This window comes from Aspergillus sydowii (assembly GCF_001890705.1).
Source record: "Aspergillus sydowii CBS 593.65 unplaced genomic scaffold ASPSYscaffold_4, whole genome shotgun sequence".
NCBI classification, from domain to species: domain Eukaryota; kingdom Fungi; phylum Ascomycota; class Eurotiomycetes; order Eurotiales; family Aspergillaceae; genus Aspergillus; species Aspergillus sydowii.
Genome location: NW_024467862.1, coordinates 1,574,285 through 1,597,074, shown reverse-complemented (window position 1 = coordinate 1,597,074; position 22,790 = coordinate 1,574,285). Strand labels below are relative to the sequence as shown.

Sequence of the window (22,790 nt, the reverse complement as noted above, 5' to 3'; positions counted from 1 at the left end):
AACTCGAACCCGGTGAGGCCTTATCCGTCTCTACGATAATTATCTCCGGGGCCTCCCCTCCGCGTGCAACGAAAACATGATCTCCCTCCATTCGGTCGTCGGTCCGTCGACCGCCCTCCTCCGCCAATTTCTTCCCCGACACAGCAACCTCCGAGCTCTCGCGCGGCCGTTCTCGCAATTATCGCAACTCACAATTAACAATGGCCTGCGGCTACTGCGCTCAGGAAACGGATTTACAAAATCGACTGAAGTTGGTGTCGGCGCTGTTTCTGCTGTGAAGCAGCTCGAACAGGTCCGCGGGATGAAGACGCGGTCGTCTGTTAAGCGGCTATGTGAGGGGTGCAAGGTACGTGCCGCCTTTCTTTTTTCCGCAACAGAGATTGGGTATCGTTCTTTGAGAGTATGAAAGTCTGGCTGACAATGGCTTGGATTATAGCCTGTGCGGAGAAAGAACCGGGTTTACATTATTTGGTGAGTTTTTGTCCATCTAGGCAGGACTTGGATTCTGTCTGGTTGGGTTGACTGAACACTAACGGATGATATGTGCAGCTCAAAGAACCCGAAACACAAGCAACGTCAAGGGAAATAGATCGGGTGAAGATCAAGAAAGGGAGGAAGATATCGACTATGAAGCCTTGTTCGCTTGGGAATTCCGAACTCGAATAGGGTTGCAAAATAGGGTCACTACGGTCACAGGAATTATCTACGAACTTTAAGTCTCTCGACTCAGGAGACGCACCTCAATACTCGCATTCCGGACATTTTGTACGGTTCAATGGGACATGACCAACTGGTTGGTTGCGGCGCATATGTTCTATAATGTATTATTTGCATGTAAATTAGATTTGGGCAATATCATTTTCCACTTTACTTAGGTGTTTTCAAAATTATGTGGTTTCTTGTCACGTATTCGCCTACTTTGGCACCCTCAAGGAAGAACTGGACCTAGTCAAAAGGCTATGTGCGGATACACGTCAAAATAATTTAATGATTTTACAAGCGCCAATAAGTATCATCATCTGAGGTAATTTTTTACGACTGCAGAGGCTCGCCCATTCCACCGAACGTGACGCTCTTGATGGTAAGGAACTCATCAATACCATACTTGCTACCCTCACGGCCAAAGCCACTCTGTTTGACACCACCAAACCTGATTATATTATTAGCTCTGCAGCTGTATACTAAATTAAATGCGGCTGAAAGGGAGTGACTTACGGAGACGCGACATCACTGATAAGACCAGTGTTGGCACCAACCATACCAACCTCCAGAGCCTCAGCAACACGGAAGATGCGCTTGACATTGCCACTGAAGAAGTATCCGGCAAGACCAACCTCAGCTTTGTTGGCTAGATCGACAACTTCCTTTTCGGTCTCAAATGGGAACAAGCCGGCCACAGGTCCGAATGTCTCCTCAGAGGCAAGCTTCATGTCCTTGCTCATGTCCGTCAGGACTGTGAGGTCATAGAAGTTGGGACCAAGGTCAGACAGTTTCTGGCCGCCAGCAACAAGCTTGGCACCTTTAGAGACGGCATCTTGTACGTGTTGGTCAACCTTATCGACGGCGCGATCGTGTATGACGGGGCCGTGAGTAATTCCTTCCTCGAAACCAGCACCGACCTTGAAATCCTTGACCTTGGCAACAAATCGCTTAACAAATTCATTGTAAATGCCCTTCTGAATGTAGATCCGGTTTGCACAGACGCATGTTTGGCCCGAGCTTCGGAATTTGGAGGCAATGGCACCCGCAACTGCGGCATCCAGATCGTCGACATCATCGAAAACGATAAAAGGAGCATTACCACCGAGTTCCCAGGACACCTTCTTGACTGTGGAGGCCGACTGCTTCATCAGAAGCTTACCAACATTCGTTGAGCCTGTGAAGGACACCTTACGGACGTCTGAATGGGTAGTTATCGTCTCACCGACTTCTGGGGTGTTGTTCATAGCTGTGATGATATTAACAACACCCTTGGGGATACCGGCACGGTTTGCCAACTCGGCAAGGGCATTTGCAGTGAAGGGAGTCTCTCCGGGAGACTTAGTGACCACAGTACATCCGGCAGCAAGAGCAGGGCCAATCTTTCGTGTGATCATAGCTGCGGGGAAGTTCCATGGGGTAATCAGTCCACAAACACCGACAGGCTGTTTAACTGTCATTACGCGATTGCCGGGAACTGATGCTGGGATGGTATCGCCATAAATCCTGGGTGCCTCTTCACTGAACCATTCGAAGAAGGCCGCAGCGTAGTTGACTTCTCCCTTAGCATCTGCAAGCGGCTTCCCGTTTTCCCATGTGATCAAGGTCGCCAGATCTTCAGCATTGTCCATCATCAGTTGGTACCATCGTCGGAGCATCCTAGCTCGTTCACGGGCCAGGGTTGTTCGGAACTTGGGGAAAGCTTCGCTGGCCGCCTGGATTGCTTTCTCGGTATCTGATGCGTTGAACTCCGGGCATGTTCCAATTAGTTTTCCAGTAGCAGGATCTGTGAGGTCAATATTAGCTATCGTGCCCGCTCCTAGCTACCTCGAGAGCTAGCAAGAGGCAGGCATACCGTGAACTTCAAATGTCTTTCCCGAGTCTGAATCCACCCATTCGCCGTTGACAAAGGCTTTTTGGATGAATAATGACTTGTCTTTTAGCTAGACGAAGGATGAATTAGCTAGAGTTCTGGAAAAGCATTGGGGGGCCCATGGTTACCGGAGGCACTGTGTACCCCGTCGCATAGAGTCGCCGAGCATGAATATGGGAAGGCATTGTGTACGGATATTTAGGTAGCGGTCGCAATAGCTGTCTTGAGAGAGGGCGTATGATCCTCTCCATCTTTATAAGACCTGTTTCTTGACAATTTATCGGGGAAAAGACCGAGAAGATACCAGGAGCAGTTGGAGTTCCCGAATCAACTTGGACTCACACCCGGCGCGAAAATTGATCGTTTGGAGTAGCGCTTTCCGAAAAGTGAGCCAATCGGACGGTTTTCCCAGTATTTGTGAAAAGAAGGTTAATATGATTATTGATTTCTGAGATTACCCAGGCCTCAACAGCGTCTCTTAAGTTGTGCTCTTCCCCATTTCCACCCGCCGAAGGGAGCTATAGACCACGTGATTTACGTCATGATGAAGCTGGGATCTACCTTTCTATTGGCCAGTTTCTCCGCACCTTTACTTATCAATGGCATATATCATTGGCTCGTGCAGCCGATGTCTCGATTTCGGTCTTCGTTGCGACAGTGGAAGTCTGGGGAAGAGAAAGGGCAGTGCCATGAATTTAAAAATATAGTTGCTTTTGCGCAACAGCAAGCTCTGCTTCGGTCAAGCGATTTGCATACATAGAAATATCATTCGGACATATCAGAGTCGTATCCAGACTGCACCCCGCTGCCTGTTTGCGATTTGTTATTTTTCGGCTGGTAACTTGGGTGCATCGTTTTTAGATGCTGATTCAAATTCCATCGTCGAGAAAACCCCTTCGTATGCCGATTACATTTTTTGAATGGGCACACTAAGGTCTGCACTCTCTTCGCGCCATTGTCTCTGGAAAATGTTGCCTTGCTGGCAGATTTGAGAGCAGTCCTACCAGCCGGGGAAGTAGAGCGTTTTCTGGTAAAGACATCACGATGCGGTGGTAAATGATTTGTGGGCGCCGAGTGCGCACGCGGTCCTTCTTGTTCCAATACGGCCAAGCCGCCTTGTGTAGATGTCCACTGGAGCACACTCTCCATAAACTGTGGGCCATGGTCTTCGGGGATCATTGGAAACTCCATATCCTCGCCGACTAGAGCGGAGAATCGCCGAGCGGCACGCCGAAGGACGGAAGGCGGCAACCCTATCATAGAGGCGATACCTGCGACATCTTTCCAATCCGTTAGCCCGGATCGGCCATTGCTGACTCTAGAATTAGAGCGTGATCTTGGTCTTGAGTTATTCTCGGTATGAGCATTGCTCTGCTGTGATGGCTGGGATGCTCGCCGTGTACGCTTGCGGCCTCTGGAATAGCTTCGCTCTAGTGCTCGTGTAGATTTTCCTCTGGAAGATGATGCACGCCTGTGAATGCTATCTGTATCGGTGTGGCTGTCTTCTGTTGGTGTGTCCCTTGAATAGACACTACCTATATCAGACGCCAATGATGAACTCCGCGCTCGTTTTCTGCCTCTTGACCGACTTCGGTTTGACCGACCATCGTCAGAATATGACGCTCCATGGAAGCGATGAAGTCCCATCAGCAGGTCTTCGAACCGGGTAATCACATTTCGAGCAAAAGGTCGTAATTTTCGCCGCGATTCGTCCTCGTCCAATTGGACTACGGGGCGAAGGTGTGAACGCGCAGTTTCCTGCTCACTTTCCCACTCCGTTGTAGAGAAGCCGTCACCCTCGCTCCGCTGACTGGCCTTCAGATCTCCTTCGTTGCCAGATACACCTCCATCAGTATGTGAATGAGCACCGCCTTCCCTGTCTGAAGCGGCTGGCGAGGCCCATTCCCTGGTATTGAACCTTTCTTTTGCTGTTTTCAACAGAAGCGCCGTGATACAGTCTTCAAGCTCTGCACTGGGCCGCGGATCTGACTTCATCCTAAAGGTCCACCTGTCGTCTTCTAGCCGTCGGAGGCGCTCACCGGCGCGAGGAACTTCGTCGCTAGACATCGGCCAGGCTGACCATGCTTCCAGCATGGCGGGTATGTTGGTTTTGGCTAATTCATTATCGTTCGATTCACTCTGATCCATTTGATCCACATTCCCACTTCCCGAATTCGCAATTCCCTGTGACTGAAGCATATGGGCATTGTACAAATGAGCTGCTAGATCCCTCGCGCGAATCTCATCTAAAGATTCGACAATTTCCCTGTCATTCCGCGTCAAGCTCAGCCATAGATGTGCCGGTCCATGGAACCTGTTAGGGCGATATGGAGGTGGGGACTGGGAAATTTCACTTCCTCGTGTCCTCGATGTAGGGTTCCCGTGTGGGTCAGGCAAACTCTTGGTGACCGAATAATATCCTCCTGGGGAGTTCGATTTTTCCCTTTCGCTGGTTTGTATGTAGTCTAGATCATCATCAGATGCATCATATTCAACACTTGGGCCACCAGGCGCCGTAGCGTGGCCGTCGAGTTGAATTAGGGTTTCATCTTCTTGAGAATGCGGCCACCGAACTTGGTCGACAGTATCCTGACTGGGGCCGCCAAATAAGGATTGGTATGGTTGTGCAGATGGAGGAACACTCGAGTGTTGTGATTGAGCGTCCGAGTAGAAGGACATGCCTTAAGCTTCATGAAAGCATGGACGTCAATGGCCAGCTTTGAGGGAAATCAAATGTAACACACGAAAATAATGGTACAGCATGGGGGTATTTGCAGCCGCACCCATGGGCGCGACGTTGCTGAAGGGAACGAGCTATGATATTGCGTCGGCGCTGCTGAGTTGCGAATGCTCGGTTGGTTCTGCGGGTGATTTTTTTTGATACCGCTTGACGATAAGATAAGATTCAACTGTATGTTTGTCTTGTTTGCATATTCTGATCACATGGCTCGACGTTTATGCTTCACCAGAAAAACAAGGTAATTGTTGAACGTCACAGCAGAACTAGCGTGGTTACAAAAATGATGGGTACATTCCCATGACGAGGGCACAGTGAAGTTTTGTAAACAGCCTGGAGAATAGGTATCGATGCGGGAAGTTGTCACTTCGATTGTATGTATACTGCATTCTATATTGAACAGCTGCAGACTAGAAGTCTATCCAGTAGATGACACAGAATATCAAAGACGCCTAAACTACCGACGATTCCCATATTAATCAATGGATATCATTTCCATCACCTAACTTTTAATGCTTCCTCATTCATTTTTGCTCGCCCTTCTCAAGCTTTCTCCGCTTAGACCGCAACTTCGCAGATTCATCTGACTGCTTCTTATTCGAGTACATCATCTTCTCCAGCAACTTGCGCTTCTTGCGGCTCATCATCATCTTCTGTCTCTCAAGCTCCTCTTCCTCTTGGCGCTTCTTAGAGGTCATCTTCTTGGCCTGAGATTTCTTCTTGGCGGCTGATCCATCAGCGGTGCCGTTAGACGAGAAGGGAAGACCAGCGGCCTCAGCCTCTAGCTCCTTCTGATGTTGAGTTCGGGCAGTCTCCTCTTCGTCCTCGGACTCGGAACCAGCATCTTCGTCTTCAATTCCAGCGAATTCCTCTTCTTCTTCTTCCTCTTCTTCATCACTCTCCTCGTCATCATCAGTGCCAGCGACGTCCATGCCACCATCGTCAGACTCTTCCTCTGACTCTTCCTCATCCTCAGGCTCGCCGGCCTTGGTGGGCGCGGATTTCTCCTCGCCGGCTTCTTCCATTTCTTCGTCGCTCTCCTCTGCAGCGTCGGCTTCACCTTCTTCTTCCTGCTCGGCCAAGCTGGCGCGGGGATCATAGCCGCCCTTCTTGGGCTTGACCCACGGGCTAAGATGGGGCGGGAGAGTGGCACCAGGGGCGTACAGGTCAGGGCGTAAGAGCTTTCCCTCGTTGATTGAATCCCAAATCCACTGGGGCTGGACATATGTGCGGCCGGGGATCCGAGTTCCAGGCTTCACTCTCTGCACACCGTTGGAACCCTCTTCAGCAGAGGCGGGGATAGCGGGGAGAGAAGCCTCAGGTAGGGAAGGCCGATCCACGATCTGGTGAGTGATGCGGGGATCGGCCTCGTTGTGCGTGAAAGCACCATCACCGAGAACAGTATCCCAGCCAATTCGCTTACAGCCAAATGCACGGAGGATGAATTCAAGAGGAGCCTTCGGGGCCTCTCGGGATATGTAGACAGTGAACGGTGCAAAGAGTGAGCCGGCTTGGTCGCCGCTAAGATCCGGTTGGGGAAGGGTGTCAGCCTCGGGAGCCGCTGGTTCAAACTTGTCGATGGCGTCCGTGGCTTCTTCAGTAGTCTCGGCGACTTGTTCACCGCTGGTTTGATCCAAACCGGCCTTCTTAATCACTTTATCAACCTTCTTTTGGACATCCGCAGAGACTTCCTTGTTGGCAGTATCATTCGAAGGCTTGCTACCCGCTTCAATGGCCTTCGGGGTCTCTCCGACTGTGCGCCCTTCCAGAGTGAAAGCCGCCAGTTCTGCTCCGTTCTCGTCGCTCCGAGTGTCAAACTTTGGCGGATATCTCAGGCCAATCGAAGAGTACAGGCGATAGTTGACGAAACCCAGCAGTGTAGTGTAAAACTCAACGAAAGTGGCCATAATCCGATAATCCACATCGCCATTGACTCTTTGCACAAAGCGGTAGGGAATCAACCACATGATATCTTGACCTTGAATTGTCGCCTGGTAGTAAATACCCTTGATTGAAAGGAAGGATTTCCGTAGAGAGTTGGTCGTGATCAGGTAGTGTTGGAATTCGTGGGTAAGACGTTGGCACAGTGCAATGGTCTTGGGCGGGACGTTCTTGTCAGATGGCAAGTTCGCAAAAAGGAAAAGAAGAGATAGCGCATCGTCGAGATCTCTTAAAGCATCAATGAACGTAGGGTAACGCTCCTTGATAACATGGTCCAGAGTCAATTTCGGCGCATGATGCTTCTCCAGGCGGGCCGCATCGCCGACTTCTCCACGTCCAAGAGATCGAGCGATTTTCTTCGCAAGCGCTTTCTGGTCGCGGAATTTCCGGAGCAACGGCTCGTGCNGAAGGTATTGGATATCCTTTGTGTAATAGAATGTGGTGTTTTGAGTAGAAGATTTGGAGGCCTTCTTCTTGCTGCGAGGCTCACGAGGGTAAATCCCTGCAGATGACCATTAGTCTTACCGGTCGAAGCATCGTACAAATTGCAAATACAAACCTTTGAAAATGCATAGTCGACGGAAGTCTGGCAGCGAAATCTGGAGTTTGCGCACCGCCTGCGTTCTGGTGATATAGTTTTTGGCCTGGCCAGAGGTTCCTAGAAGACGAACATTAAAATGAGACACTTAAGATTATTCGAAAATCACTTCTTACCCTTCTTCTTGATTTTGGCCATGATTGCGACTTGGTTGGCAAAATGGTGGAGATGGAAAGGAATTCTTCTGATCTCCCAAAAATTTGAACTTTTTTTCCGCAGAGAAAAGCTCGGATGGCCCGTGCACCAAAACCCGCGGAGGCTTGGCACGTGAGGATGAATGGCTCAGGACAGGTGGTGGACCAAACTAACTTTCTCGAACAGCTCTGGAGCCTCAATCAAGGGCTCATTCTTGCAGTGCAGTGCTCGGACTGACGGTTGACTCAAGTCATTATGCCCGTCGATCGCAGGAAGGCAGCTGTGTTTGGCGGCGCTCTCGCCTTGCGACTATTACTCTTGCTTCTGTTTCCCTCCCTGCCTGACCTACTGACAGGCCGAGTGGAGGTCTCGACACCGGTGACCAGCTTCAAGAGGCGTAAGTCTCCCTTGAGCCCCCCGATCATGTGGGGGGCTTTGTTGACATGATTGTTATAGTCCAGGAAGGTCTTTTTCTTTACAACCGCAATGTATCACCTTACGACGGAGGCGTCTTCCACCAAGTAAGCAGCGGGGATCGCGCACCTCCAACCTGCTCTGCTAATGTTTTACGTGCAGGCTCCGCTTCTGCTTCCAATATTCTCCCTTTTGCCGAATGCCCAAGCGTGTCCTCTTCCGACTGCACTTTTTTACTCGCTTGTCGACTTGCTCAATGCGAGTGCTCTCGTCACCATCTCCGATTCCACACAGGCGGTTTCCGGTAGATTGTACTCGTCAATAAGGAAACATCTCAAATGGGACGGAGCTGTGGTTGCAGCTTGGTATGCAATTAATTCATATATTTGAGTAGATGCGTGGTGCTGATACGGACCAGGTTCCTCTTTAACCCTTTTACTATCGCAACGTGCCTCGGACGATCAACCGCAGTATTTACCTCGACTGGAATTCTCTATGCCCTTTCCGCGGCAGTGCAAGGCCACAGTCTCAATTCAATGTTCGCATTAGGGCTTGCGTCGTATCTGTCGATCTACCCGGCCCTACTATTCATCCCTCTCGTCCTCCTTTGCTATGATAGACAGGCCCAGCGCAGCCAAAGCTCGCCCTCTGTTGCTCTATTCGTGGTGAAATATTTCGTCGTCTTTCTTCTGAGCGTCGCAGGGCTCCTCGGGATATCCCTTTTGATCATTGGCGATTTTCCCACGCTAATCTCTGCAACATACGGCTTCCAACTTCTCGTTCCAGACCTAACCCCCAATATTGGTCTTTGGTGGTACTTTTTCATCGAAATTTTCGACTCGTTCCGGGACTTTTTCCTCGGTGTCTTCTGGCTACATCTAGCAGCATATGCCGGTAGTCTGACTGTACGGCTACGTCGACAACCTTTGTTTGTCGTTACCTCGCTACTGGGGATCTTTGCGGTTTTCAAGCCGTATCCGAGCATCTCGGATGCTTCACTATATTTCGCTCTTCTCCCGCTTTACCGACACATCTTCCCTTGTGAGCATCCTCCTTTACCCTATCCCAGCGTTGTCGTTCCGGTAGCTAACCCACCTAGTGATGCGATATACCTTCTTCTCAATTTCGGCTATTCTCTATGCCTCGTTGCTGGGCCCTGCTTTTTACCATCTCTGGATCTACGCCGGCTCTGGGAATGCCAACTTTTTTTATGCGATTACGCTCGTGTGGAGTTTGGGTCTCTCACTCGTCATTGCGGATACGGTCTTCGCTGCCCTCCGCGACGAATGGGAACAAGAGAACCCGGATAAACGCGGCAAATCCGTCAAACAAGTGTAAATATACTTCTATCTATAAAAAGTTCATCAACGGCTAGACATATTCTGGCGCAATATTTTGGACATAATCATATAGTCCGCCTCTTTCACAGTCCCATTCCTTAGTTTCCGCGGGCGCGGAGAGCTCTCATCCTCTGTATATCCCACCCTCGTGTAGAATTTGAGCGCACGACTATTCGATTTGAAAACAGTCAGCATCGCCTTCTCGAGACCAATGACCCGTCCTATCCATTCAAATCTCTCCATTAACTCCTCTCCTAACCCCTGGCTCTGCACTTCCGGCATAAGGTGGATCTCATAACAGTATAGTACTTCATACCCATCTTCATATGTAACCATGAACTCTACAAAGCCTGCAAATTGCCCAGTACCTGAACTTTGGTCGTCACACTCAACATTCTCATATCCATTAGGGATTTCGGTCGTTGTGTGGCGTCGCAAAATCATGTACTTCATATCAGGGAGCTTCATCTCTTTCCTCTTTTCCGACGCGGACCAGCCCATGCTGGAGTCCTTGTATGCGGCTGATGACGTTAACTCAATNAGCTTGAAACAAGACTCTAGGTCTGTAGCAGGAATTGTGGATGCTGTGTAGACGGAAATCCCGTATAAATTGGGTTTTCCATCCTCTGGTATCTGCGTGGAGGAGTTGTCCAGAGTTTGCGATGTTTCTTCTTCAGTCTCTGCTGGGCAACTTTCACTTTCTAACCCCTTCCTCTTTTTTTGGAATTTTAGCTCCGAGGCAGGAATATATATGGACATGAAATCCTCCCGCGATAATGCATTCGTGCGCTCCACTAATGGGAGTGGCTTTTGTATTGATTTTGGTTTACCTGGAAAGTGTTAGTTACTCTCATACATAGACACCGTTCCCATTCTTAGTGAAACGAATAAAAGTACGAGTAACTATATAGACAAAATAAACCAAAGATTCTATTCTACTCACCGGAGGCAATTTTTCTAGGATCTTTCTTTATGGCCGACCGGATTTTCCGCGTCGCGCGGCGAACTGGTGGCATGGTTGATGTCCAGAACCACGGATTCTGTAATGAAAAGATCTCCTCCCAGTTCCCTCTAAGTCATTCACGCGAGTTTCGGCTGGTAGAGTTGATAGTTGGATGTGGCTTAGAGATGCTGGTGTTCTGAAGGTGAGGTGACGATGGATACTTCGCGTTCGCGTCAGAGTCTGGGTTGATCTCCGAAGTATACCAAGATTCTGTCAACTCCTGTTAATGATCGGAACGACATATATTTGGGTTTTTTACTTCGAGAAAAAACCATTGTGCTCGGTTTTAATCACGTATTGGGGGTCTTATTACTGAAATGCAATAAAGCTGTTCCGAACAACTTTCACTCGCATGTAACTTATAGTCCAGCCCGAGATCCGCGGCTAATTTATATATCTCGAACCTACAACAAATATAAACGGAACAAGTGCAACGCACCCTTCAACAAAATCCTAAACTTGCAATTATATCTGGTGAATTAAAAGGCTCATTTGGAAATAAACTCAAAACCCACAGTTACGGTTACGGATGTGTGTACTATAGGCAGGTGCTAAATCTTCATTGGCGTGAAATACAGCATACGACTTTGAGAACTGCTATGTATACAAGTCCATCATGCAGCTGCTCTTTGATCTGCAGCATGTTTCTCTGCTCGTCGCTCAGCTTCTTCAGCTCCCAGCTCCCCAAAGATATCAATTCCCCATCGGAAGGGATAGTTGTAGCGCTGGTTTCTGTCGAGCTTGTTCAGGGTTTCGAATTCGGCGTCCGGAATGACAAAGTCTGACTGTATTAGTCTTCTTGGGGGAAATATAGGAATGTCCATAGGGTTCATACCTTGGAAGTTGCTTCCAATGCGGGACGGGGTGACACTCTTTGGTAGGACAGCTGTACCGCGCTGCACTGCCCAGGAGATCAGGACAGCTGCCGGGTCTTTACCCAGGCGATTGGCAATCTCTTTGACGGTGGGGTCATCAACAACTCTGCGATGTCACCTGTTAGTAAAAACGAAAAACATTATTTAGGCATGAATCTATTGAAAAGAGAGGAGAATACCTAGGTGCGTTATAAATGTTGTTTCCGAGAGGACTATAGGCGACTGTGAGAATATTCTTGTCTTTGGAGTACTGAGTAAGTTTGGGTTGCTGGAGGTACGGGTGAGCCTCAATCTGGTTGACAGCCGGATGGATCTCTGCAGTTTTGAGCAGTTCTTCGAGCTTTTCGATGGTGAAATTGCTGACACCGATACTTCTGATCTTGCCTGCTTTGACGAACCCCTCCAGCACCTTCCAAGTATCAGCTACTGGTACATCTGCTAGACGGAAGCGTTTCGTTGTAGGGTCAATCGGAGTGAGTGTCTCATTTGTGTGCTCGAATGCGACGGGCCAGTGAATCTAGGATTTGTTAGAGAATATTCTTAGCAAGCTCACAACTCGACATACTAGATATAGATCGAGATAGTCTGTCTGAAGATCCTTCAATGTCTTGTTGAGGGCCTCCTCCACATTTTTGGGGTGGTGATGCGTATTCCACAGCTTACTCGTGATCTTTAGGACAAGGTCAGTTCCGTATTCAATAGTAGACAGAAAACATGTTAACACTAACGAAGATCTGGTCTCGTGGCACACCGGATTTCTTCCATCCGTTTCCCACTTCGTTCTCGTTCAGGTAGCATGCAGCGGCATCAATATGGCGGTAACCCGCGCGCAGCGCAGCATCGACGGCATTCTCAACCTCGTGTGGTTTGGAAAGCTACTCTGTTAGTTATATTGGACAAGGAAGCTTCTCAGTACAATAAACGTACCCAAGTACCCAGACCGACTGCAGGAATGCTGTATCCCGAGCTGAGCTTGAAAGAGCGTCCAAGAGACATGTTGCGTAGTTGGAGTCTGAAGTGTATGCGAAGATTGTCGAAGGAGAGGGAATGAAGACAGACAGACAGCGAGATGAAACCCAAGGAGAGGGGTACTTATACCCCTCATCAAACAACCCCCTGGGCGCAGTTGGCGGATCGTCGCAATGTCTCCGATCATATTCCAGCCGCGCGATAGTAATCCGTCGCGATTGCGCAATGGCATACTCGTCATCTCAGGTACCGATCTCGAATTTCCCTCTAATTGCATTGCTAACAAAACCATGGGATGTATCTTAAGGCGATGGCCCTCTTGCCCTTCAAGAAAACTCGCTACAAATATATAAGTACTTGGTAGTACCCGTGTCACTTCTACGGGAGAATAGCCCGAATTGCGCGGTAGGTACTAGTGAATATCATAACGCTCGTATTCGAATCCAGAGAGAATCAAGCTATTAGGTGTATCTCATATGACAAAAACATGGTTTCGCGATTTCTAAGTAGGTAAATGTGATTGAATTTAAACATGAGTATTGACAAGCTGTAGCCATAGAGAAGGCGGGGCATAAACCCGCTCGGTCACGGGATGACACACTTGGCGCTGCTGCCCCGCCGTAACAATGAGGGCCCGAAGAAAAGAAGTGGGCGGGATGCTTTGAGTCAGGGAATATTCCAAGCCCTGATTGAGCCCGCCAACATCGTCTGCTCTCGTCCTCCTCACGCCGGTCTGCGTGCCGTGGCCTACAATTGCAACCATGGCGTCCGATTTAACGAACCCTGTTCTGGAGGCTTTGTCCACCTCCGAGGAGCCGATTCTCTCCAGCAAAGCCTTCCCCTCCACCCCCTCACTTCAAGTCAAAAGTGCACTTGATCGGCTTGCTTCACGGCTTATGGTCGAATATGAAGCAATCAATGGCGAGGCTATTGCCCTGACCAAGGAAGGAGAGGATATTGTCGCCAATGGCAGTCACGAAGCTAAGGTTTTCCAGGCAGTGCTTGCTGCCATGGATGGGTTGAAGATCAAAGATTTGCCTGGAATTGTCGGGAAAGAAAACGCCCAGATTGGACAGGGAAACGCTTTCAAGAAGGGCTGGATCAAGAAGGACAATGATGTCTTCCGTGCGACAACCGAAACCATTGTCGACGACACACAAGCCAACCTATTAAAAATCAAGGAGACCGGGGCCTTATCGGACAGCAAACTTCTAGCGGAACTGAGAAAGCGGAAGCTTGTCACTGTTCAGAAGGTCATTACCTATAAGATCTCAAAGGGCCCCAAGTATGCCAAAGAATTGGTCAAGGAGGAGACAGACTTGACGGTTGAGATGCTCCAGAATGGGTCATGGAAGACTGCCCATTTCAAACCTTACAACTTCAAGGCCAAGGGTGCCCCTCACCCCTCGGGTGCCTTCCACCCCCTCAACAAAGTCCGACAGGAGTTCCGAAACATCTTCTTCGAGATGGGTTTCGAGGAAATGCCGACCAACCGTTTCGTGGAGACCGGCTTCTGGAACTTTGACGCCCTATATGTGCCACAACAACACCCCGCTCGTGATCTTCAAGATACTTTCTACATCTCTGACCCCGTCACGGCCGACCCTCCCCGTGCAGACCCCGAATTTGATCCCCACCGTCCTAAGAGCGTGTTCAAACCCTCCGGTACTGAGAAGAAACTTGACTACAAGGAATACTGGGAAAACGTTCGCCAGGTCCACGAGGATGGCAAGTACGGGTCAATCGGTTACCGTTATCCATGGAGTGCGGAGGAGTCATTGCGACTGGTTCTTCGCACACACACCACCTCCGTCTCGACATACATGCTCCACAAGCTCGCCGCCAACCCGCGACCAGCCAGATATTTCAGTATTGACCGTGTCTTCCGTAACGAGGCGGTTGACGCGACGCACTTGGCCGAGTTTCACCAGATTGAAGGTGTCATTGCTGACTTCGGTCTGACACTCGGAGGTCTCATTGGCTTCATGGAAGTCTTCTTCGCCAAGATGGGCATCCACCAGCTCCGCTTCAAGCCTGCCTACAACCCTTACACCGAGCCCAGTATGGAGATCTTCGGTTATCACGATGGTCTAGGCAAGTGGGTGGAAATCGGAAACAGTGGTATGTTCCGGCCGGAGATGTTGGAGCCCATGGGTCTTCCCAAGGACATGAGAGTGTACGGATGGGGTCTCAGTCTTGAGAGACCAACCATGATCAAGTGAGTGTTCCTGAAATATGTAACATTGGAATTATTATATCTAACATTGGGCCCTCCCCTTCAGGTACGCTGTGAGCAACATCCGAGAACTGCTCGGTCACAAGGTCGACCTTAACTTCATTGAAACAAATCCCGCGGTAAGATTAGAAAAGGAATAAATGAGTCAGAAACGAGAAAAAGATGTGCTATGCAGTTGGCGATTCCTATCATGATTGAACATAGAAGAGATGCTCGAAAAAGAATTAAAGCATGATATACCCTTTTAGTATTTCGAACGAAGCCAGTAGAGTAATATCATAAGCACGGCGTTCCACATCACTGTCTACTTGGTACGTACTGCCTCTCAACTATATTCGACCACCAACCCGGTGATCTAATAGACAAGACCAAGCTATATTCTAGAGAAAGAGAATGTTCCACCCGTATCTGTGCCCCGGCGCACGACTCTGCAGAAGTGGCTCTTCAGTAGGCGGTAAATTGTAATCTTCGGCAAGCATATGAAGAATATTACGATTCTACCTCCTCGCTCATGGAGAGGAGCAGATGTATGTTACGAGAACATGCAATCCGGTCCCTGTGTGAGGAGGTATCGAGTGCCGAGTTGCAGTAGAAGGACCCTTATAACCCGTCACATGCGAACCAAGAGACCAGAAACCAGCAAGACGAGTTTAAGTGGGTGGAGGGAAGGGAAACATGGATAAAATTAAAGACATAGTAGATAGAAAATAAGGGTTGGGAATGAAATGGATTCGAATTGATTGATTCTGAAGATCAAATTTTAATTCTTTAAACTGAACATCGTATCAGGCGTAGGACCACAATACAGGATATATTATGATCACCATCTCATCTCATTCCTGAACAAAATAAAAAAGAGGAACATTAGTCTCGTCCTCGACGAATTTTTTTCACACTCTGCTCTGCGCAGGGGAAACTCACCAATCCCCAACACCGTCCTTTTTACATTATCAAACGGTAAAGAATTTACCGCTGACGGCTGGCAGTCCACACGTTCCGGATGTATCCATCGCGCTGGGTAAGGCGGTTGAAGGAGTCGTCGCTCTCGCCGCGGGCACGGATGAAGCCGCACAGAGCGTAGGTCTGGTTCTCGCCGGTGTAGCGGCCGTTCTCGTCAACCTTGCCGATGGAGATCTGGACGGAGGCGTGGTCGTTGGCCTTGATGATGCGGTTGGTGGCGCTGCACTTGCGGGGGACGTAGCTGGAGGAAAACAGGAATGTTAGTGGGTTGATGCTAGGTTGCTTCGCTTCTTGCGCTTCCTCGCTCGTTTTCGCTCTTGCTCTTTTTTTTCTACTCCTCCAAAGGACGACGAGCCAAAGCGAGGACAGACAGTCGGACTGAAATGCTGCGCGGAAACTGAATTCATTCATTCATTCGGGAATCCAAACGCCCATCGAATATCCCACCACTATCCTCGCTTGATCCCAGGTCCCAGTGCGGTGCTGAAAATCCGACAAAATCAAGGAATTGTGGAAAAAGGTGTACGTACAGATCGACGATTTCTCCCTTCTCGTTCTCCATTTTGGCGGTTGTGTTGTCTGAGGTCGACGACGAACGGTGATAGACGGAGGTGCGCTGCGGGTTGGACTGAACGGTCGTGTCGAACTTTTGGCTTGCCGTGAATTCGGGCAGCCGGTTGTGTGGGTCATGTGACTTTTGTCGAGGGCTAGTGGGACCCAGCCTATGGCGGTGAGCGGAATGGATTGTGGCTGGGTCCGTTTACCGTGGCTGACATTACATGCCTGATACTCCAGGTGTCGACTGGGACTAGTAGAATATCGAGCCCAAAAGTTTAAGGTACCCCGTATTATGTAGCAGTATATAGACAGTGCATGCGTATATAGGCTCTATATTAGATGTTGCTCTTATTTCCGGGAAAGACATCTTTTTTCCAGGCCATACTAAGCTCGCGAGCACTGCCGTCCTTGAACCGCACGAATACCACCCGATCAGACTCCCCCCGACGCTCTGTTCCCTGTAGCTCCGGGCCGGGATGATCTAATTTCATTATTGCACGGCCATCCTCTGTGAATTTGCCGACTTTCGGAGAGATACACTTCTCCGTCCACGGCGGACTGCCCGAATGGGCAAACTCTATCAGTTGAGCGCGCCTCTGCTGCAGCTCTTCTGCAGAGGCAGCTCGAGGTTCCTTGTCCAGGAACTGTGATGCTAGACTCAGTAAGACAAACTGCGGTGGGTACAGAATGATTTCTCCTTGTTCTGCTTGGCGAAGCCATTCCGATGCTGGTAAGAATTGGGCCTCAGCGATTTCAACTCCTCCGTCACTCGTTGGAATTTGGATCTCTTCGCGTTCGCCCTCTGCGGGGATCTCACTCAATAGTGACTTGTCCGAACCAAGGGGTAGGGGTAGAAAGTAAAGATACATCTGTGTGGTGTAGCGCCTCGGAACATTTGGCGGAGTGACCCATCGTGTGAAGGGAATCAGGTTGTCTTTTGTTTCCATATTAGTAGGCATAACAACGGGAAAGGTAGATAGATGGCGCCTAACCTATATCTGGTACAGCCGCAGTATTTTGCTTCTGTAGCCATTCTGAGAATGTCGTTTTCTTCTGGTGAATCTCCCGGCGGCCCTTGTCGCGTTCCTCTTCTCGGACCGCGAGCATCTTACCAGAGCTCTGGTCTTTGGCGAGAAGGATGCCACTCTCCTCGAATAGCTCGCGGATAGCAGCATTGCGGTACCAAGACGCATCTTCATGCCTCTTCACATCTTCAGGTGGTGGGCATCGCCCGTCTTGGAGTGAAAGGTTTCCTCCAGGAAAGACGTGGGCAGATGCGAACGACCTAGATGTCTTGACGCGATGAAGCAGGAGAATCTCATTTGTTGGCGATATCAGAACAACGCTGGGCAGTGTTAGTATTGTAATGACTAGGAATGCGGGGGTTGATTTCGCAGCACAAGGGCAATACGTCAACTCACGTCGAGCTGGGCCTGGGAGCAGCCGGCGGCTTCTTCTGCTCGGAAGACATATTTCGGGACGAAGCAGGCTGAGATTGAGATACAGAAGAGCTCGATCTGGAACAGTAGGACCCAGCAACAATTGTCCAACAAGAAGGTGGTTTAGTTGTAGACGACCGCAAGCCTGCGTAGCCTCGGACAAGCCCCAGGTGGTGGTGGATTAGCCGGGCGGAGCGTGGAGACACATGGGGGCCAGGGTTCATGTCCGCTTTGACAGATGCAGCCGAGGCGCTTCAGCAGGGAACCAGGTAGCAGTCAATGAGAGAGCAGCAAGGGACATGAACCATTGATCTCGATCGCCGCGAGTGTTAGAGCCTTAGAGGTGGCTGGTTGATCCTGGCTACCGAAGCGGAAGTTGAACCTCGGTCGGGCGACCCCGCGTTTAACCGATGGAGACATCACTCGACAACAAAGCCTGAAGCCCTGAATATGGACGTGAGACGAAGGTCAGAGAAATTAAGGAGAAATTGTGGTCTGAAGTTGGCTTGGTCTCCGTCGGAATAAGCTTCGGTTTGAGTTGCAGCTCAGCTGTCTTATTGATCCCCACCTGAGGCCAGCCCTAAGTTCATTCAGGCCCTCGGCGTACCAGAGCACACTATGACTGAGCTTTGTAGAAAGGGCAGCTCCTTAGTTATGGGGGATTTATTTTTGCACTGGCTCGCGGTTTTTGTCTTTCAGGAGATCACGCCAAGGCCAGTGACTCAAAAGGCGTGTAGACGAGTAGATGATAGGGTCAAAAGCTACTGCCCACCATCTTATATACTTCAAGCAAACCATATGAATGACTGCTTGCATAGTCTAATACCTACGTATACGCTGAGCACATTCCATTGCTTTATGCCCCATACGTGGAGAGGAAACGCGACTAGGCAATCGCGAGGCAGGAGCATCCGTTCTGTGCACGCCAAACAACCAGCAGCGATTCTTGACGTATTGATACCGTGCTCGCAAAAGGGCTCTACAGTCACTTCACATTAGTTGAGGCTTGGGAGCATCAGACACTATCTGGGTGGTCTGCTCCTTGTTTGCAGCCTATGGTGTTCTTCGATTTTCTCTGATATTCGCAGCTGACAGGCCAGGGCCCCCACAATTGGATAGAATCTGGCCTAAGAATAACAAGCTCAGTAACAGTTTGAGTGACCTCTTCGGTCATCCGATTGTATTACGGAAACTTTCAGTTCAATTGCGCGCTCGATGATCGCGACACGGCCAATCGAAACTGTCCTCCAGAATCACGTCGAAGAGAATTTGTGCAAAAAAAAAAAAGAAACAGGCCACGAAGGTGAGCCAACACAAAGTTCTCCCTGCCAGCTCGTCTATTTAATCCCTGATGCAACCCCTTCGTTCCTTCTCTTCTTTTTTCCTTCTCCAACTCACTACCCTTCCTCACCCTCCGGTGTTGTTTCTCAAGGCATTCCAGAGACTGCTCGTTGGATTAACTTACGCAGCGGTTGTTCTTTGTCCCCTTTGTGCTAGACCATCCTGGAACTGCTACAGTGTTCTACGTTCTCAAGTGTTTGTCTTCAGTCTCAGCAAATCACCGCGTTCTGGGGGTGCTTGACTGTGCGGCTATACCAAACCTTGTCCCTCCTTGGACGATGTTCAAGAGACAGTAAGTGTTCCTGGCCTTCAGGTCACTGTCTCTACTGATTTTCTCAGCGTCACTGTCTAATTAAACTCTCCTAGTTGGATTTGGGGCTGCTTTTCATACGATCCAGCTTCGGAGGTTGAGTTGCGGTAGGTGGTCTTTCTTTCGTTCTATCTTGCCTGTCTCTGGACTGGCTCACGTATTGACGGTAAACAGTGCTGTTTACATCCCTGAGTCTGTGGTTCCTGTCCCTGAGTCCTATACTGGAATGAGGTGGGTCCGAGTTCTATAAAGGTTGGGTGGAAGGGTCGGGCCTGGGTTAAAGACGACTACACCCATCTACATACACTTCTCGCCTGGTCTCCGGACACGGGAGTTAGACCCTGTCGGAGACCCCTAACATTACTTCTAGCTTTTCTCATTCAACACTCTCAAGGCCTCGGTAGGGTGGCAGGGTCGGGCCTGGGACACTTTTTTCCTCCAAAAAAACGTGAGTCATGTAACTTCCATTCCAAGATCACTCAGTGTATGGATGACTGCTAATGTACTCTTCTACACTGTTTCATCAGGCATGTTGTTGATGGAATGTGTCCTGGGATATATGGGTTGGATTGCTTCTGGAACGGAGGATGTCATGAAAGATGTATACATAACCATGCTTTAACTTCATTTATCACCTTCAGTCAATCTCACTATGCTTCCAGAAATAATGAATCAGCTTCTATCAAACCCGAAATAACTTTACAATTATCCAAACGACGCGATATCTTATGAAACTAAGCACTAAATAGAGATACAAACCCAGCACACCTACCAACTTTCCACACAACTAGATATTTCCTTGCCTATTGCGACTACTTAAAAAGTAGCACATGTTTAATCAACCTGATTGAAAATATTTCCTGCCTTAATAAGCGCCAGGATCGGAATCGAAACACTCCACGCCCACAAACCCGTCCGCACATAACTGATCGCCTCCGACCGCGCCCCCATATACGTCGCCATGTACAAAAGCCGTACACCTATGTACTCCAGTGAGAGAACATTGAGTTCTTTTGTGGGCAGCTTGGCAACATTCCCCGCTAACTGTACAATGGACACTTTTGTTAGTAAGTAGTCTCCCCGGAAGTTAGCCGTCTCGTACCATAGCAACAGCAAAAAGAGGAACATTCTCCATGGCGTTCAGATGTGCACCGCGCGCTTTGGCGAGCCGTGTCCATACCTTGTCCGTGACTTTGCCTTTGAGATTGGACAGGTTCTCACGAGGACTAAATATGTCAAAGAGAGCATTGGTGTTAGCCAAGTAGCTACCCTGGTGCCGGGGTATTTAGTAAGTAGTAGATGGGAGAATACACACAGAATATTGCTGGCCATGCCGTTTGCGTTGGCCATCATCTTTACAAAATAGTAGCCGTGAGGAATTAGGCCAACCCCGTATGCGGCGACAATGGAGTGGACTGAGTAGTTTGTTGGAGTTGGCGTGGTCATAGCGATGGGCTGGTTAGGGCTTTGGAGAGGAAATTGAATTGAAGGTTATTGGTGATGAGACAGATGGTTATCCAAAGAAACTGAGATTTGGGCTGTGTGATTTCTTGTGGCATTGTGACTGTTGATGGTGGGGATTTTATATGCTACGGATTTGGGGGTCTGTTGAGTGTTGCATAACGAGACTGACGAGAACATTATGGCCTAACTCCAACCACTCTGGAAGTATTACATCAAGGCCAAGTTCGCATGAAACCAAAAGGCCACATCTCGTTATTCGGAGAATCTTCATCAGGATATGGCCGCGCCAGAATGTCACCAGAAACTGCGTCTATGAAGACCTCGTATTCCATTCTCGGCCTCGGCTGCAAGCATAACGTTATGTTCTCTCACGAACCCTGCCCCTCTCGTTCTACCATCAACGACGTCGTCTCTCTCATCTCTCACTTCCAATATACCAGCATAACCTACAGGTGCTCCTAATTCAGATACATTGATTTATGCGTTATGCCGCCAAAGCGGGGAAGCCGGGACTTGGCCGTTCCTGACATAACGGAGGATGCGGCGGAGAGAAAGAGAGTGCTGAATGTGCTCGCTCAAAGGAGATATCGTACGTTTCTCAGCCTTTATCCGGTATTGCCACCTAAAACTGAGGGGCTACAGGGAAGCGAAAGAGAGATCGCCTGCAGACCCTCCAGGCGCAGGTAGAGATACAGGGAAAGGGAGCTGTGGAGGCGAAAGATCCCCAAAGGGTCCTGACAGAATCCGAATCACCTCTTCGAAATGGTGTAGACAAGACATATTTCAATGACTTTGATCCGTCTCAGCCACTGCTCGACTGGAGTGTGGAGGACTTTCTCATTCAGGATTCTCTGAACCTCTCTCATGTCGGTCTCGCGGCGCCTGATATGGCACCATCCCCGGGGCTCCTTTCACTCCTATCGGCGCAGGATCCTTCACAAGGTTCTCCAGATGATACTTCCACATCCCAAGTTGGGCTGTCCCATGCCCCAAGAGGATTTGACCCTGGCGAAAACCAGCTCTCCAACTGGCCCGACACGGACCTCTACGAACTCGACAATGCACACAACCTCTCAGATCAACTCCAGATATCTGAATCATCTACCTTCACCTTCCCAGATGACCACACCATCGAGATCCCTTCTCTTAAACTACTGAACGCTGCACTGAAAGTCGCTCTCCGTCTCAACGTCGCCCACATCCTCTGGGACCCTACAGCAGTTAGTCCGTTCTATCAAGGCTCAGCGGAGAAAGACCAGCAGCACTCATCGCCACCCTCTCTAACATCCTCATCTTCACCCTCATCGTCTGGCGTATCATCAACAACACTCACACCAAAATCTACGCCCCAAGACAACCTCCCACCGCACCTCCGCCCAACACGCACCCAGCTCCTCCTTCCACACCATCCCATGCTCGACATCCTCCCCTGGCCCAGCACGCGCGATAAACTGATCCAAATATTTAATCTCCCGCCGTCTCTGCGTCCGAAATCCGCCCAGGACTCCATCGCGATGATCCGGCTGGTGTATGACATGGAAGACGACGGCGGCGAGGGGCTTCGGATTCACGGCACCGATGTGTTTGAGCCTGGGTCTTGGGAGATCGGGCAGGTTGTGTTTGAGAGCTGGTGGTGGGCTTTTGAGGGTGGGTTGGTGGAGAAGTGTGATCGAGCGAGGAAGGAGAGGGGCGAGGGGAGTTTGGTTGTGGGAGTTAGTCGGTAGATACAAACTAGATAATGTGGTACTATTGAGGTAGGTAAGGAAGGGTGTTTGGAAATTGGGGTAGATATTGTGGGACGGGTCTGTACTAGAGATCTACGGGAAACCTTTTACTTAGTAGGAAACGAGAATCAAGTCGAAGAATAATCATTTGTTTATCCCCTGTCTAACTCCTAA

At 49.5% G+C, this 22,790-nt stretch overlaps 12 protein-coding genes across 12 annotated transcripts; 4 read left to right on the top strand and 8 right to left on the bottom strand.

Moving 5' to 3' along the window:
- Positions 1-76: 76 nt before the first annotated feature.
- ASPSYDRAFT_78199 (uncharacterized protein) lies at positions 77-997 on the top strand (the record flags this gene model as incomplete). Its single annotated transcript, XM_040850940.1, has 3 exons — positions 77-346; positions 437-471; positions 550-997. 3 exons carry the CDS (start codon positions 77-79, stop codon positions 587-589), a joined length of 345 nt encoding a protein of 114 aa, XP_040703694.1. The 3' UTR covers positions 590-997.
- Positions 998-1,032: 35 nt separating this feature from the next.
- On the bottom strand, positions 1,033-2,757 carry ASPSYDRAFT_30717 (NAD-dependent succinate-semialdehyde dehydrogenase; the record flags this gene model as incomplete). The annotated part of the gene is made up of 4 exons (XM_040844807.1): positions 1,033-1,150; positions 1,216-2,485; positions 2,555-2,642; positions 2,701-2,757. 4 exons carry the CDS (start codon positions 2,755-2,757, stop codon positions 1,033-1,035), a joined length of 1,533 nt encoding a protein of 510 aa, XP_040703693.1.
- Positions 2,758-3,129: 372 nt separating this feature from the next.
- On the bottom strand, positions 3,130-5,251 carry ASPSYDRAFT_57397 (uncharacterized protein; the record flags this gene model as incomplete). The annotated part of the gene is made up of 2 exons (XM_040849363.1): positions 3,130-3,137; positions 3,577-5,251. The coding sequence occupies 2 exons, from the start codon at positions 5,249-5,251 to the stop codon at positions 3,130-3,132; spliced, it is 1,683 nt and encodes a 560-aa protein (XP_040703692.1).
- A 582-nt stretch (positions 5,252-5,833) lies between these two features.
- Positions 5,834-7,986, bottom strand: nop7 (mRNA-binding ribosome synthesis protein NOP7; the record flags this gene model as incomplete). The annotated part of the gene is made up of 3 exons (XM_040844806.1): positions 5,834-7,752; positions 7,810-7,908; positions 7,965-7,986. The coding sequence occupies 3 exons, from the start codon at positions 7,984-7,986 to the stop codon at positions 5,834-5,836; spliced, it is 2,040 nt and encodes a 679-aa protein (XP_040703691.1).
- A 176-nt stretch (positions 7,987-8,162) lies between these two features.
- On the top strand, positions 8,163-10,210 carry ASPSYDRAFT_44278 (GPI-anchor transamidase subunit GAB1). Its single transcript, XM_040846824.1, has 5 exons — positions 8,163-8,380; positions 8,440-8,504; positions 8,560-8,762; positions 8,816-9,438; positions 9,497-10,210. The coding sequence occupies exons 1-5, from the start codon at positions 8,239-8,241 to the stop codon at positions 9,733-9,735; spliced, it is 1,272 nt and encodes a 423-aa protein (XP_040703690.1). The 5' UTR covers positions 8,163-8,238; the 3' UTR covers positions 9,736-10,210.
- ASPSYDRAFT_57394 (N-terminal L-serine N(alpha)-acetyltransferase NAT4) lies at positions 9,762-10,753 on the bottom strand (the record flags this gene model as incomplete). The annotated part of the gene is made up of 2 exons (XM_040849362.1): positions 9,762-10,567; positions 10,681-10,753. The coding sequence occupies 2 exons, from the start codon at positions 10,751-10,753 to the stop codon at positions 9,762-9,764; spliced, it is 879 nt and encodes a 292-aa protein (XP_040703689.1).
- A 459-nt stretch (positions 10,754-11,212) lies between these two features.
- Positions 11,213-13,105, bottom strand: ASPSYDRAFT_44277 (uncharacterized protein). Its single transcript, XM_040846823.1, has 6 exons — positions 12,543-13,105; positions 12,344-12,490; positions 12,181-12,285; positions 11,795-12,132; positions 11,576-11,721; positions 11,213-11,521 (listed from the first exon to the last, which is right to left on the bottom strand). Exons 1-6 carry the CDS (start codon positions 12,609-12,611, stop codon positions 11,355-11,357), a joined length of 972 nt encoding a protein of 323 aa, XP_040703688.1. The 5' UTR covers positions 12,612-13,105; the 3' UTR covers positions 11,213-11,354.
- A 240-nt stretch (positions 13,106-13,345) lies between these two features.
- Positions 13,346-14,960, top strand: ASPSYDRAFT_88775 (phenylalanine--tRNA ligase subunit alpha; the record flags this gene model as incomplete). Its single annotated transcript, XM_040852062.1, has 2 exons — positions 13,346-14,802; positions 14,867-14,960. 2 exons carry the CDS (start codon positions 13,346-13,348, stop codon positions 14,958-14,960), a joined length of 1,551 nt encoding a protein of 516 aa, XP_040703687.1.
- Positions 14,961-15,740: 780 nt separating this feature from the next.
- rps21 (40S ribosomal eS21 domain-containing protein) lies at positions 15,741-16,398 on the bottom strand. Its single transcript, XM_040846822.1, has one exon. It carries the CDS (start codon positions 16,189-16,191, stop codon positions 15,787-15,789), a length of 405 nt encoding a protein of 134 aa, XP_040703686.1. The 5' UTR covers positions 16,192-16,398; the 3' UTR covers positions 15,741-15,786.
- Positions 16,399-16,543: 145 nt separating this feature from the next.
- On the bottom strand, positions 16,544-18,399 carry ASPSYDRAFT_44273 (NUDIX hydrolase). Its single transcript, XM_040846821.1, has 3 exons — positions 17,760-18,399; positions 17,331-17,683; positions 16,544-17,272 (listed from the first exon to the last, which is right to left on the bottom strand). The coding sequence occupies exons 1-3, from the start codon at positions 17,999-18,001 to the stop codon at positions 16,674-16,676; spliced, it is 1,194 nt and encodes a 397-aa protein (XP_040703685.1). The 5' UTR covers positions 18,002-18,399; the 3' UTR covers positions 16,544-16,673.
- Positions 18,400-19,768: 1,369 nt separating this feature from the next.
- ASPSYDRAFT_903118 (MAPEG family protein) lies at positions 19,769-21,326 on the bottom strand. The gene is made up of 3 exons (XM_040852314.1): positions 20,744-21,326; positions 20,531-20,654; positions 19,769-20,472 (listed from the first exon to the last, which is right to left on the bottom strand). The coding sequence occupies exons 1-3, from the start codon at positions 20,872-20,874 to the stop codon at positions 20,263-20,265; spliced, it is 465 nt and encodes a 154-aa protein (XP_040703684.1). The 5' UTR covers positions 20,875-21,326; the 3' UTR covers positions 19,769-20,262.
- Positions 21,281-22,778, top strand: ASPSYDRAFT_200859 (uncharacterized protein). The gene is made up of 3 exons (XM_040843786.1): positions 21,281-21,481; positions 21,535-21,659; positions 21,822-22,778. The coding sequence occupies exons 1-3, from the start codon at positions 21,379-21,381 to the stop codon at positions 22,614-22,616; spliced, it is 1,023 nt and encodes a 340-aa protein (XP_040703683.1). The 5' UTR covers positions 21,281-21,378; the 3' UTR covers positions 22,617-22,778.
- Positions 22,779-22,790: the final 12 nt, after the last annotated feature.